The sequence below is a fragment of the Crocuta crocuta genome, unplaced genomic scaffold, assembly GCF_008692635.1.
Source record: "Crocuta crocuta isolate KB4526 unplaced genomic scaffold, BGI_CrCroc_1.0 scaffold65, whole genome shotgun sequence".
Taxonomy (NCBI): Eukaryota; Metazoa; Chordata; class Mammalia; order Carnivora; family Hyaenidae; genus Crocuta; species Crocuta crocuta.
The window spans coordinates 479,895-494,067 of record NW_027530683.1 but is presented as its reverse complement, the minus strand read 5'-3'; the positions used below and the strand labels follow the sequence as shown (position 1 = coordinate 494,067).

At 36.4% G+C, this 14,173-nt stretch overlaps 1 protein-coding gene across 1 annotated transcript in view; it reads right to left on the bottom strand.

Moving 5' to 3' along the window:
- Nucleotides 1-14,173, bottom strand: part of SEC23A (SEC23 homolog A, COPII component) — a 75,381-nt gene that overhangs the window by 52,179 nt on the left and 9,029 nt on the right. Inside the window, exons 2-7 of the mRNA XM_077769197.1 lie at nucleotides 8,844-9,085; nucleotides 6,977-7,034; nucleotides 6,388-6,474; nucleotides 5,248-5,484; nucleotides 994-1,073; nucleotides 99-243 (exon numbers count right to left, since the gene is read on the bottom strand). Coding sequence (XP_077625323.1) covers nucleotides 99-243; nucleotides 994-1,073; nucleotides 5,248-5,484; nucleotides 6,388-6,474; nucleotides 6,977-7,034; nucleotides 8,844-9,064 — 828 coding nt within the window. The 5' untranslated portion in view covers nucleotides 9,065-9,085. The remainder of the gene's footprint in view (nucleotides 1-98; nucleotides 244-993; nucleotides 1,074-5,247; nucleotides 5,485-6,387; nucleotides 6,475-6,976; nucleotides 7,035-8,843; nucleotides 9,086-14,173) is intronic.

The following is a 14,173-nucleotide window of genomic DNA, read 5'->3' as shown; positions in this document are numbered from 1 at the left end:
AATGACCTGATTTTTTCACTCAACATTACCTTGTAGATATCACTGAAACACACACACACATGCACATTTACGTTCCAAAACACAGCTATCGTCCCTACCTCAAGTAGTCCTACAGCTATGGAAAGCGCCACCCCAGAGGAACGCAAAGGTCTCTTGCCCTGTGGTACAGGCCACGGGTCTCGCTGCAGTTCTCCCAGAAGATCTGTGAGATTCATGTCTATTTTCTGTACTGGCTGCAAGAATCTGAAAAACAAAAATAAATCAAAGGTCATTTATTAATGTTTGTGGGTAAGAATGTAAGAAACAAACTGTTTCCTTTTTTAGAAATAGAGAAAAACAATTTGAATACATGGTAGACCAATGGTCCTCTAACTTTTGTGTACAACAGAATTGGTGGGAGGGTTCCTGGGTCGCGTTTCTGCAGGTCTGAGGGAGGGCCCCAAGAATGTGCATCTCAAACAAGTGTCCAGGTGACATTATCTGGTCCACAATCAAGGTTTGAGTACAACTGCTATAAATGAAACCCTCACACCAAATATTACATCAGGACTGCATCTTTCATTTACCAATTAGTCAGCCCTGAGGCTATTGAAACAATTATGAGAAGATATGTTCAACTCAATTTTAGTAATACGACTTCTGATTAGTAAGTTTGGGGAGGGGGAAAACTACCTCTAAGGCTAAATGAAAAACTTTTGAGGCCCTATTTTAGCTTGACTACCTTCAACCACAGTTCATGAACTTAAAAATAGGAGATCAGGAAGATATCAAACCTAAAAAAGTCCTTAACATCGTAATGATAAGAAACCAACCATTTTAATGGCATGCTTCTGCTTCAACTTTTTAGAAGGCATACTAATGCAGTGTGTTTATATTCCTAAAAATATTTAACAATTATAGTAATACTGAATGTCTGTGTTCCAGTGAAGGGTACAAGATGCTTAAAAGAGCTGCACAAATTGTAAAATTCTCTTTGCCATATTTAATTATTACCTATTGGAAGGAGGTGGCTGTTGTACTTGAGGACCACGTGTAGCTTGAGTAACAGGTACTTTAGAGAGTCCCAGCATTTCCTGTAAAGAGATTATTTTTGTGATATCCATTTAAGTACTCCTACAAAGATGTATCAACTACTTACCATATCCAAAATGCTGTGCTAGGTATTAGGAACACAAAGATAAAGAATAAAGAACATAAAGTCTCTTTCCTCAGAAAGCAAAAGGTCTAGATGGGGAGACTCTCAGCTACACAATAACAATAAATGAAAAAATAACCATAAGAGAGCAAAGTATAAGGTATTATATGAGCAAAGAGGGACACTAGCTCAGAAATAGTTTATTTCTAATTAAGAGTCAAAAAGCTAATATGTAACATCAATGTCTATTTCTTTTAATTTTATTTATTTAGAGAGAGAGCACGCACACATGAGTGCCAGCAGGGGAGGGGCAGAGAGAGAAAGAATCTCAAGCAGGCTCCATGCTGTCAGCGAAGAGCCCGACATGGGGCTCAATCTCATGCACGTGAGATCATGACATGAGTCAAAATCAAGAGTCGGTGGCTTAACAGGCTAAGCCACCAGGGCGTCCCACGTGAATATTTATATTTCTTAACTTGTATTCATCCATCACTTTGAGCAACTATATTTCAAGTACCTGCTATGTGCCAGGCATCTGATGGTAAATATATATAATATATATAGTCATGACCTTACGAAATTAAGATCTGGTGAAATAGACACCAGTTAATAAAATCATTAGCTAAAAAAGTATAAAATTACAACTGTAATAAATGTTATAAAGGAGAGGGACACGGAATCCTATAAAAGGGGTTATAAGGTATACGTATGTATGTCTATACCTAATTTTTTGACTTAATTCAAAACTGCCAGTTTTGTTTTGATTTTTAAGTGTACAAAATTCCTCTCTAGACATATGACAATAATGTTCTTTTCCTGAAGTTTTCTTGAATCTTGTTCATGAACTAACAGAATAAAAGCATATAACAAAAAACCAGAAAGTCTAAAGATTTGCAAAGAAAAAAATTATTGAACTAATCTTATAGTATTTCCTATACTCCCAGCAGGAAGAGCAACTTTTTCCTAAGAACTTACTATGTGCTAAACTCTGTGCTAAATTCTTTATGTATATTATTTTTTCACAGAACAACAATGAAGTAGATTTTTTAATCACTACTTTATAAATGAAAACTGACACTCAGAAAGGTTAAGTAACCTGCCAAAGGTTACACAACTAGTAAGTTGCAGAGCAAGAGATTAAGCCAGGTTTTACCACAAAGCCCTGTAAAAGTTAACACTATACTGACTGTTCTTATATTCTTTCCCTTAGTATGAATAACCTTGTAAAGTAAGTATTATTTATCCTCTTACACAGAGGATAAGAAAACAAGCAGAGATCAACCCAATATTACACAACTAGAAGAGTTTCAGATTTGAATTCAGGACTATTTGGGGAGCAAAGACCAGGCTCTTTTCAACCAAATGAACAGAGAAGGAAAATAAAAACATTTCATCACAGCACAGACCAACAATAGTAATGCTCAGCTGTGGGGACCATGGGAACTTTCTGAAGGGTTAAAACCGACGGCTGTGGGGGCGCATGGGTGGCTCAGTGGGTTAGTGTCGGACTTCAACTCAGGTCATGATCTCACCGCTTGTGGGTTCAAGCCCTGCATTAGGCTCTGTGCTGACAGCTCAGAGCCTAGAGCCTGCTTTGGATACAGTGTCCTCTCTCTCTCTANTCAGAGCCTGGAGCCTGCCTCAGATTCTGTGTCTCCCCCTCTCTCTGCCCCTCCCATGCTCATGTTCTATCTCTCTCTGTTTCTCAATAATAAATAAATGTTAACAAAAAAAAAATTTTTTTAAGAAACTGATGGCTGTGGAGTTAACTGTGTTTTTCAGCTTGAATCTCACTTGTGATTAATTTAGTTTTGTTTTACATCCTTTCATGACTTGATTTCTCTCATATGCCAATGTATTTTTAAGTTTACTGGATTTTATTTTTAGGGAGTGGGGTAGTAATATCTTTCCATTTTTGATTAAGTTGATTTAGCTATTGGTGCTATTCAGTAGGTATCTTCAGTGTCAGGTCCCATAGTTAAATGCCATTGTTATTATAATTATTATTTGTAATCATATTGCAAGCTTGAATTTGGGCTTGTACTTGCATCTTTAGTATTTTGTATATTCAGTTACTTAGACTTTGGGAGACCTCTTTGTGGTTTTAGTTACAGATGTCTACTTTGTGGATTAAGTAGACTTCATCAACTATGGTCTATTTTGGGTTTATAGTTTAATTTAGAATTGTGTTAAATTGATGTTTTACATTTGACTTCATTTTATATTAGTCTGAAGTAAATTATTTCATTTTTGAATTCTGGAATTTTTGAACACTTACTGTAATTGGTAATATAACTGCTGTGAAATACTTGAATAAAGATGGCAAAAAAAATTAACAAAATAAAAACATTTCAATGGAGAAAAAACTCTAGTTTGTAGGGATTTATTGCCTTCAACAAAAAAGCAGGTACCTTATGTATTACATACGCTTTAACATAATTCAAGTAAAATGTACTTTACAATCAGAAGTAACATTATACAACTTTAAGTAAGTTTGTGGCTTAAAAAGAACAATAGCAAACAGTTAACAGGCACAATCCATTTAATTTTCATGACCACCTTATAAGGTAGACACTATTATTAACTTAATTTTCATGACCACCTTATAAGGTAGATACTATTATTAACTCTCTTCCACAGATGAAAAAAACTAAGGCACGGAAAGATTAAACTTGCCCACTTTCTGTCCTGTCTCATGGAAACAGATGATCCTCCTCCCCAAGGTACTCTGCTTCCTCTGTTCATGAAGGAATTCCTATCATGTCCTCTGAAAGCTCAGCTCACTCCTGCTTTCACTCACCCTCATTAGTCTGTCTTCCCTCCTATGTAACACATTCGAGTGCCCTTCCTAACCTAAACCTGTTAACTGGGTCCTCTCAAATTCCCACACTATTGTCTTCCTTAGCTTCAACAAACCTCTTGAAAGAGCTCAAGCTCTAATTTTCTTCACTTCCTCAAATCTTATTCATGATCTTATTCACTGTTCATTATCCTCCCCACCCAAATCTGCAAATTCCTCCACTATTTTCTATCTCAGTTAACTGCAACACTACTATCCCAGTTCTAACCTTCAAATTACAATCATTTAATATTGTTCTCAAAATCTTCTTTTCCTTTTCATTTGGGATACTTGGATGCTCCAAAATCCGATTTCTTATCTGTCTACTTTATACAAGACTGACTTACCACATTCCAGTGTAACTGTTCTTAACTTGGGATTGTATCAGAATCCTTTATAGTTTTTCAGAAGACTTACATGAACAATCCTATCCTCTCGACAACCTCCCAATACAAGCACACATTCACTTACTTTCTTGTGGTCTAGCAAAATCTCTGGGGGAAAAAAAATTTACTGAAAAGTATCTCTAGATGATCCTAGTAAGTCACACATAACTCCTCTGCCTTGGAAGATAAAGCTTCAATTTTCCGCCAAAATAAAAATGTTGTCCTCATGTATGAAAAAATATATACTCTTGGTTCATACATACATATAACACTCGAGCCTTAAATACCTCCCCGCGCCAAACATAGTAAGAGCATTTAGGTCCTAAATGAGATGTCAAGAAAGAAAAGCTAACATTCTGTGGTTGCTTTCCCTCAATCTTCAGCATGACTCTTCCATTAGCCCTTCATATATCTAGCAAAATACCTTCAGTTTCACAATTAAAAGTGAGGGGTCTTTGGGCCACCTGGGTAGCTCACTCAGTTAAGCATCCAACTTTAGCTGAGGTCATGATCTCACTGCTTGTGAGTTCGAGCCCCATGTCGAGCTCTGTGCTGACAGCTTGAGGCCTGGAGCCTGCTTCAGATTCTGTGTCTCCCTCTCTTTCTGCCCCTCCCCTGCTCACATGCATGCTCTCTCTCTCTCTAAAAAATAAATAAACAAAAATTTTTAAAAAAGAAAAAGTGAGGGGTCTTCAATCTAACAATAATTTAAGGGCAAATGAAAGAAAGCTGATGTCAACATTAAATAAAGCCTTTGTTCTAATACCATTATATTAGTCATTCACAATAAAAATATTTTCTAGAAACTTAAATCCAGAAGGCATTTATAGACATTTATGGAGTGATGCCTAGAGATTAAGGCTGAAACTACCATTCTTGTTGTTTACCTGCAGTTGTTTGGCAGACAGATCTTTCGTTCCTCTGAACACGTAGCTTTTTGAAATGCCCTCACATCCAAGTTCATGAACCTGTACCATTCTCCCAAAAGTAATAAGTCCAACCAAAGCTGTAGGTGGTAGAAGACTTAATGACATCTGCATAGATTCTTTCAGGGCTTGTAAATCTTCATCTTCCATGCAAGTATCAACCACATAGAGGAATATCAAAGGCATCTGAGGACCACGCTTTTAAAAAATGTTGCAATAATAAGGAAATAATGTATTAACACTCAGCACAATATGCAAGGATAATTAGTAGGGGACTAATTAAATAATTTACAATACATTCATACAATGAAATCTTACTAAAATCATTTCAGAAATGAAACAATTTATATATGCATGGAGAGCTATCTGAGACATAGCAAGAGAAAAATTAAGTTTAAAAACATTATTTGTAGTTACAGGAAGGAGACTTTCATTTTTAATCTATTTAACTGCCTAAGGCTTCATTTCTTATAACAAGTCTTTATTTCTCTTAAAATAAGAAAACAGTAGCTATAAAGCTTAAAAACAAAACAATAATTATCTTAACCTGAATTAGACTGTAAGAAAACTGGAAACTAGCTAGACTGGATAAGTTACTGGCTCACACGAATCATACTCTGCTTTCTCTACAACAATCATAGAGGAAATCATTACTTTACAACTTAAATATGTAAACAACTACGTAAAGGTGTTCAGAAAGGGAAGAAAAATGATTTTCTTAACAAGGACCAATGCAAAAGTAACTTTAATAATTAGACTTGGGGATATATCATCAAGTTCCAGTAACATAATGACTTAAGTATTTGTGAACTGACCTTCCAACTATACAGCAACATTGAGAGTGCACTGTTTATTGAGCTACTCACGATAGCAAATCACACCACACCACCCAATATCCTGGTTACCCATTAAATAACTACAAAAGAGAAATTACTTTGTCTAAATTGACCAGGACAGTTCTTATCTCTGAATTGCTCCATCAATTCAATGTGGGAATTAAGAACAATGCCCTTTAAGTCATCTCAATTTAACAATTCTATTGGTATAAAATAAATCATTGAATATTTAAATCTTTCTTAGGATTTACTCTTATGTTCTTACCAGAACTACATATTCAATGCTAGAAAACTGAGGTAAGAGCTCCGCAGGTTGATTCAGTTCAGATATACCAGCGTAAGTAGGTGGAAACTACAGAGAGAAAAAAACCAAACATTTTTAACAAATTATTTGCCAGAATGAAATTTCAAACTGCAAATAATTTTCTGATCACTTAATTACTAAAAACTATTTTTCTTCACATGAAAAATTATTTCATCTTTTTAAAAAATATGCATTAGTCTGCATATTAAGACCCATACTACAGGGTGCCTGGGTGGCTCAGTCAGCTAAGCGTCCGACTTCGGCTCAGGTCATGATCTCACAGTTTGTGGGTTCGAGCCCTATGTCGCACTCTGTGCTGACAGCTCAGAGCCTGGAGCCTGCTTCAGACTCTGTGTCTCCCTCTCTCTCTCTGCCCATCCCCCACTTGCACACTCTCTCTCTCTCAAAAATGAATAAATATTAAAAAAAAAAAATGGGGATGAGCAGTGGGTGTTATGTTGAAACTAATTTGACAATAAACTCTTTGTAAAAAAAAAAAAAAAAAAGACCCATACTACAGCATTAACATCTGAATTGGAGGTTTTCTTACCTGATTCCTTTGATAACAAAAGTTGCAAGCCCAGAGTTTTGCTCGATAGTCCACTTGACTGTTTTAAGAAAAAATACAATAAAGCTCATGTTTCAGTTCCATTGTACAATGATCCTAATTTTAATAAAATTAACTTCTTTCTAAAAGAAGTTATATTTTTAACATACACATGTTTAATTAAATGAACATATTATAACTTTTAATATATAGCAGATAGCAGTAAAATTAAAACAATTTTTTTTCAAATGATTTAGTAACTTCACTCAGATCTAGAAAACATTCATTTAATTCAAAAATATATTTATTGAGTGCTTAAAATGTATTAGCCATTATTCTAGGTGCTGATGATACAGCAATAAACAAGAGATCAAAGGTCCCTGCTATCATGGAGCTTAAATTCTGGAACAGAAAGACATACAAAAGGAAAGTAGATGTAAAACTACAAATGATACTTTCAGGTGCTGATAATAAGAGATTAAAGATAAAGCAGGATGTGAAAGTGTGTTTGGGAAGGCTACTTTATTTTTTAAAGTTTATTTATTTATTTTAAGAGAGAGAGAAGGGGGAGCAGAAGAGAGAAGGAGACAGAGAATGCCAAGCGGGCTCTACATTGTCAGTGCAGAGCCCAATGTGGGGCTTGAACCTAGAAACCCTGAGATCATGACCTGAGCTGAAATTGAGTCAGATGCTTAAGAGACTGAGCCACCAAGGTGTCCCTGGGAGGGCTACTTTAAAAGAATGCCTTCTTAAATAAACAACTGAAATGCGATCTAAATGAAAAGTAACTGGGGAACCTGGGTGGTTCAGTTGGTTAAGTGTCCAATGTCAGTTCAGGTCATGATCTCAGTTTGTGGGTTCAAGCCCTGCATCGAGCTCTGTGCTGACAGCTCAGAGGCTGGAGCCTACTTCGGATTCTGTGTCTCCCTCTCTCTCTCTACCCCTCCCTTGCTAATGCTCTGTCTCTCTCTGGCTCAAAAATAAATTTAAAAAACACTTAAAAATTTTTAAATGAAAAAGGAACAAGTCACAGGAAAATCTGGGGACAGAGTAATCCAGGCAGAATATACAGCTATTATACAAATTCCAAGGTAGGAATAAATCTGTTGTGTTCAAGAATGAGAAAGAGGGTTAGGTATAACATAGATAACAATAAGGAAAATGGATGATATAAGATGTCAGGTTTTTTAAGTCTTAACTAGCAGATTGGATTTTTCATTCCAAGTATAATAAGACAAAACTGAAGGATTTTAATAATCCGATGTCCATTTGTAAGATTCTAGCTTCTGGAAAGAGAATAAACTGTGGAAAGACAAGAATGGAAACACGGGAGGCCAGTTAGAAGGGTAATGAAATTGTCCAGTAAAAAGATGGTATATCTTTACTCAACGAAGTTGAGTGTACTAGCCGAGACTGAAAACAGAAGACAGAATCAGTAATGTTCTGGAGGCAGAATCAGAAATGCTAATGGATTGGGTGGGTATAGAGAATGGAAAGAGGAACAAAAGAAGATTCTTGATATTCTGGTTTATGCAATAAGAAATCGTAACATTTTTAAATCAAACACATACCACTCAATCATAACTTTTCCAATGACATGAAATGGGTCTACTGACACCCAGCCAGTACCAGCATCTAGGTATACTAGTGATTAGATCTAACATTTCATACAGTGACAATTTTACATTTGGTCTCTAATCAACTCACTACACCTAGAATATCCTTCAATTTTACAGTTCTTTGGATTAGGCTATCCTAATTTGAAAAAATAACTGTAAATAAAAACAAAGACATTTTTATATAATTGAACAAAACAACTACATTTTAAAATCATATTGGCACATTAATTGTTTCAATATATTTTAATTACCATAAAGGATTCAAAACTGCACGGCAAGTGGTCCTGCTACACAGAACAGGTTCATACTGAATAGGTGGTAAATCAGGTCTCTCCTTCAGTGGCGTAAATAGAGCTGCTACGGGAACGACCATTCTCGTAGCTTCCAGTCGACTTGATGGCCAAACATTCCAGCTAAATCGGACTCCATCTCGTTCTTCATTTTGCTGGATGAATTCCAAATAGGTTGTCATTGTAGAGCCTGATTCTTATTTCTGTGACAAAATTTAAGATGTTTAAAAATCCTCATTAGGAAATCTAAAATAAATATGTTTTCCCCACTTTCAGCAATATTAATCCACAAGAAATCAAAACCAAATAAAAGTATTTATCCTAGAAAAAAAATTAGGAAGCAACAATAACCTCACTTATAACAACAAAAATAAATAAATCACTCTTCAGAATTATTAAGCCCAGCAAAAGTATTTTATCCTTGTTTATTCATTCCTAAAAAAACTGGAGCAAAAAAAATAATGTGTCCTATATATTTGTGTATAACAAAGGTAAAAATAGGGGAAATTTTAGATCCTATGTTTTCCATGTCAGCCTTGTAAATTGTATTATTCTAAGGAACAGATGACCAAAACCATTAAATTCTAAAGCTCATATGGTTTCATATGCAGAAAATGACAAGTTTCTACTAAACTTGCTAGAAGAGAATGCGTAACAGTGCATAACAAAAAGATTCTTCTAAAACTGGATACTTCTGTTTTAGACAGGTAATTTTTTCATAGTGTAAATATAGGGTATTTGTGGCACAATAAATAAAATGCTTGGTAAGTGGTGTTCCCTATGATTTACAGGCCATTGACTTGTTTTGCAGAAAATTAAGCCAGAATATTTTTTAATGTTTACTTCTTTTTGACAGAGAGAGCACGTGAGTGGAGGAGATGAAGACAGACGGGACAGAGATCTGAAGTGGGCTCCGTATAATAATAATAGCAGAGAGCCCAATGTGGAGCTCAAACTCATGAACCATGAGATCATGACCTGAACGGATCAGACAATCAATTAACTTGAGCCACCTAGATGCCCCTAACCCAGAACATTTTTAATATTCCAATTTAGGAGAGCATTTTTAAAAATTATTTCAGAGAGTAGGAGAGCATTTTAAACTCTAATTTGAGATACACAATTTCAATATAATCATTTACATTTATTAGCAGGGCGGGGGGGGGCGGAGAATGTCACTCTGGTTCAGGCCCAGTATCCAGACACATCTTCATCTTGTTACTCTCTTACTGCTTATCTAGAATACCAGACTTCCTACCTAGGCAACAGTTCAATCTCACATTCTCAAACTTCAGCAGTGATCAGTGATGGAAGGAAACTGTAAAATTCAAAGTTGTGAGAGGACAGTTTCAAGCGCTAGGTGGTTGGCCAAAAGACTTGTAGGAGACATGAAGGACGTCAAGAACTGAAGAATTATGAAGGTAGGTGCCAAAAGAGCCAATGTGGATGCTGAAGTTGTGAAGAACCACAATAGGATGAGGAACTGATTCTAACATGTAACTGAGTGAAGAAAAGGTATTATTTGAAAAATGCATACTGAATACAGTAATTTTAACTTTAGAAAAATTTTCAAACAGATTTTGATAATAAAAATTACATAAAGTGAAGCTCAACAAATCTGACTACCTTAGCAGCTAAGAAGTTTTTCTTTGAAAGAAATAAGAATGTTATATGTTAAATATTCCTGTTAAAAAAAAGAAAAATTAAACACTATTTCCTATCAGAATCTCAGAGACAACTAGAGAATTTTATAGTAATTAAAAGTGAACACAGAGTTTTCAAAGACTGATAAGGGATAAAGAGGAATCCTAAGGTAACTAAATTTGTTTAGAAAAGATTATCTTTAAGCTAAATATAGAAGGCAGTTTGGAGAGGGATACTGTAAGTTTTCAAAAAAATGTTGGAGTTGAAAAATAATGATAAAACAAAGATCTGGAATAATCAGAGGAGAGTTAGATGTCAATCTCAGTTTGTTTGTTTTTAATTTTTTCATGTTTATTTGTTTTGAAAGAGAGAACATGAGTGTACCAGCAGGGTGTGGGGAAGGGGGCAGAGAGGGAGTGAGAAAGAGATCCAAAGCAGGCTCATACTATCAGTGCAGAGCCCCACATGGGTCTCAAAATCACAAACCGTGAGATCATGACCTGAGCTGAAATCAAGAGCCATACGTTTAACCAACTCAGTCACCCAGGCACCCTCTCCACATTCACCTCAGTTTTAAAGGAGAAACAAAGGCACCTGGGTGGCTAAGTCACTTAAGCATTCGACTTGGGCGTAGGTCATGATTTCACGGCTCGGCTCATGAGTTCTAGTCCTGTGATGGACTCTGTGATGACAGCTCAGAGCCTGGAGCCTGCTTCAGATTCTGTGTTTCCCTCTCCCTGTCTCTTCCCTGCTCATGCTCAATCTCTCTCTCTTCTCTCTCAAAAATAAAGACCAAAAAAATTTTGGGNTCAGATTCTGTGTCTCCCTCTCTTTCTGCCCTCCCCTACTCATGCTCTGGTTCTCTGTCTCTTAAAAAAGAATTAATAGGGGAGCCTGGGTGGCTTAGTCAGTTAAGCATCCGACTTTCGCTTAGGTCATGATCTTGCGGTTCGTGGGTTCGAGCCCCGCGTCGGGCTCTGTGCTGACTGCCAGCTCAGAGCCTGGAACCTGTTTCAGAGTCTGTGTTTTGACTATTTTCTCAATTCTCAATTTCCAAAAATGGTACATAACTAGTAGTTAGCTATGTGGCATACATTTTGTCAATAATGATGAACTGAATCTGTGACTTGGAAAATAATTGACAGTATTTATTAATTTTGAAAAAATTTCAGTTTTCAAGCAAATATCAAAAATTTTGAAAACCTTGTGTCCACTACCATGAGCCTCACAGCTTGCTAATATGTAAAGATCTTTCTGATGAGATCAATGATGATATTATTGTGCTTTTTCTATTATATAATGAACCGTATCGTCCACATTTAGAAAATAAACCTTACTCAGTGAAGCAAAATCTCCCAGATGATCAATTCATTATGTTACAAAATCATACACGGGTAAAGATCCATGAGTAAAGATCCATTCAAAGTGTAGAACAGACCAATGAATTTTTTAAAAATAGAGTACAAAAAAGTTCATTTCTAATATTTCAGATTTCACACTTCTATTAACCCTTGATTTCTGAATTAAAACCCTCTCTCTCTCTTTTTTTTTTTTTAAGTGGCTCTGCACTGGGTGTGGAGCTTGAACTCTAAAACCCCAGCATGGGGCCTGAACTCACCAACTTGGGTCAAGACCTGAGCTGAGATCAAGTGTCGGATGCTTAACCCACTGAGTCACCCAGGCACCCCTGCAGTGTAGTATCAAAGAAGAATATGCAGAATTATCTGAAAAATAATTTTTTATCCCTTTTTCCAACTATATTATATATGTGAAGCCAGAGTTCTTTAATACAATTCAAGCAAAATAACATATCAAAATAGACTGACTGCAAAAATAAATAAGAACACCCACCTGTCTTCTATTAAGGCAGGGCTATGGGTTTTTTGTTTTTTGTTTTTTTTTACTGGATAGCCAATAATGTTTAAGAGTCTAAAGTGGTCCTAAGAACCACTTTAGTAATAGAGTTTACCTAATTCCATCAAGGAGTCTAGTAAAAAAAGGCCCATAAGACTTAGCATAAAGACATTTACACACAATAACCAGATTGTAACTCCACATCCTTACTTTTTATTATGACACACCACGTATCACCTGTGTGATATTTTGTGCACAATTAACTTCCTTTTCCTCACTTTTTCCTTTCAATCTCTCTGCTAAGATCGTATTTGCTCACTAAATCACATCTATTTTATTTTGTACATTCTCACTTCCCAGTATTATTTTTTTTAAGTTCTACTTTTTTCTTCTTAACTAGCCCAATTACATGGCCATGCACAGCACCTCCCTGACTTCCCTCACCTTTCCACAGTAGCTACTGCACCATTTCAAAATCACTAATTCTAGCAGAAAACTTGCCAGGCTGGGCCCCATATCCAACAATGACATATCCGAAATAAATTCTTTTTACAAACTAGCTTTTTATAAAGTATCATTATTTGATCAGCACTCTATCCCCTAAAATTATGTTAAAGCTAAATAAAAATGATTCAGACACTATATTAGGATGGAGATTTAATACAGTAGTCATAATATTTTTTAAGTGGTACAAAATACAAAAGACCATTCTAAAGAAATGTGTCACTCCCCAGCCCAACTTATTGTAAGTGGGAGTTACTTTGGTTAAATAACTTCTCATGGTATAACTAAAAGCAAAGAAGCAAAAACACTTATGTCTCTTTAACCTAGCATATCAAATACATGCCCACAGTTTTTTTAAAAGTTTTACCTATTGAATAAATAGTTGGAAGTTTTCAATATTCCAAGTTTAGCGCACTTTTATAGATTCTAAGTGAAAAATATCGTCAACTGCAAGTAAAATTTGAGTTTCTTCCAATCAAATGTATTTAACAATTAAGTGTGCCTCTCTACTTTTCAGATGTAAAATCCTCGATAATGTGTTTTCAATCGCTTTCCATGACTAGCTGTATGATCTCGGACAAAAGCTTAACGTCAATGATCCTCAATTTCTCATCAGAAAGATAAGGGGTTTAGGCTAGAAACTACAAGGCCCCTTCTAACTCTAGAATTCTGAGTCAAATAAAAATGATCAGACTTCCAAAACAATGTTAATTAAACTACTTTTTCTTTTAACCAAGTTAATTTGTCTAGTTATGCATAGCTTTGCAGGGTGGACGTCGAGGAAATTCACGTGAATTCAACATACCTCAGAGGTTACATGTAGACTGACCACGCTTTTCCCTTCCCACCAAAACGGGAAGAAAACACTAGCACCAACAGAAAAGGCTGATTGGATCCGAAAACTGAACTCCTCTAGTAATTGAGGCCTAAGGCGTTAGCTTCACCTGGCAATTAATTCTCCTTATCCCCTCTGACTCCCAAGGCCGAACTACCGGTGACGAAGTCACCAGGGTTCAAAGTCTAGGGCACTTCAGACCCAGCAAGATAAGAACCGAGAAGCCGAGTGTCCAGAACCGGTGATAGACTGGGGTAAGGAAGGCAGATCGCCCGGGAGGCGGGGGTGGGTGCCGGACGACATGCTGAACTGCCTGTTTTCACCCGACTCCCATCTTTCGCACCTTATCCAAGGGAGCTTGGTGAGGGGACCGGGCCCCCAGGCCCCGGAAAAACGAAGCAGAGCGGTCAGTGAGAGGGCGAAGGGGTCAGGATTCAAGGCTGCCCCCCGGGGA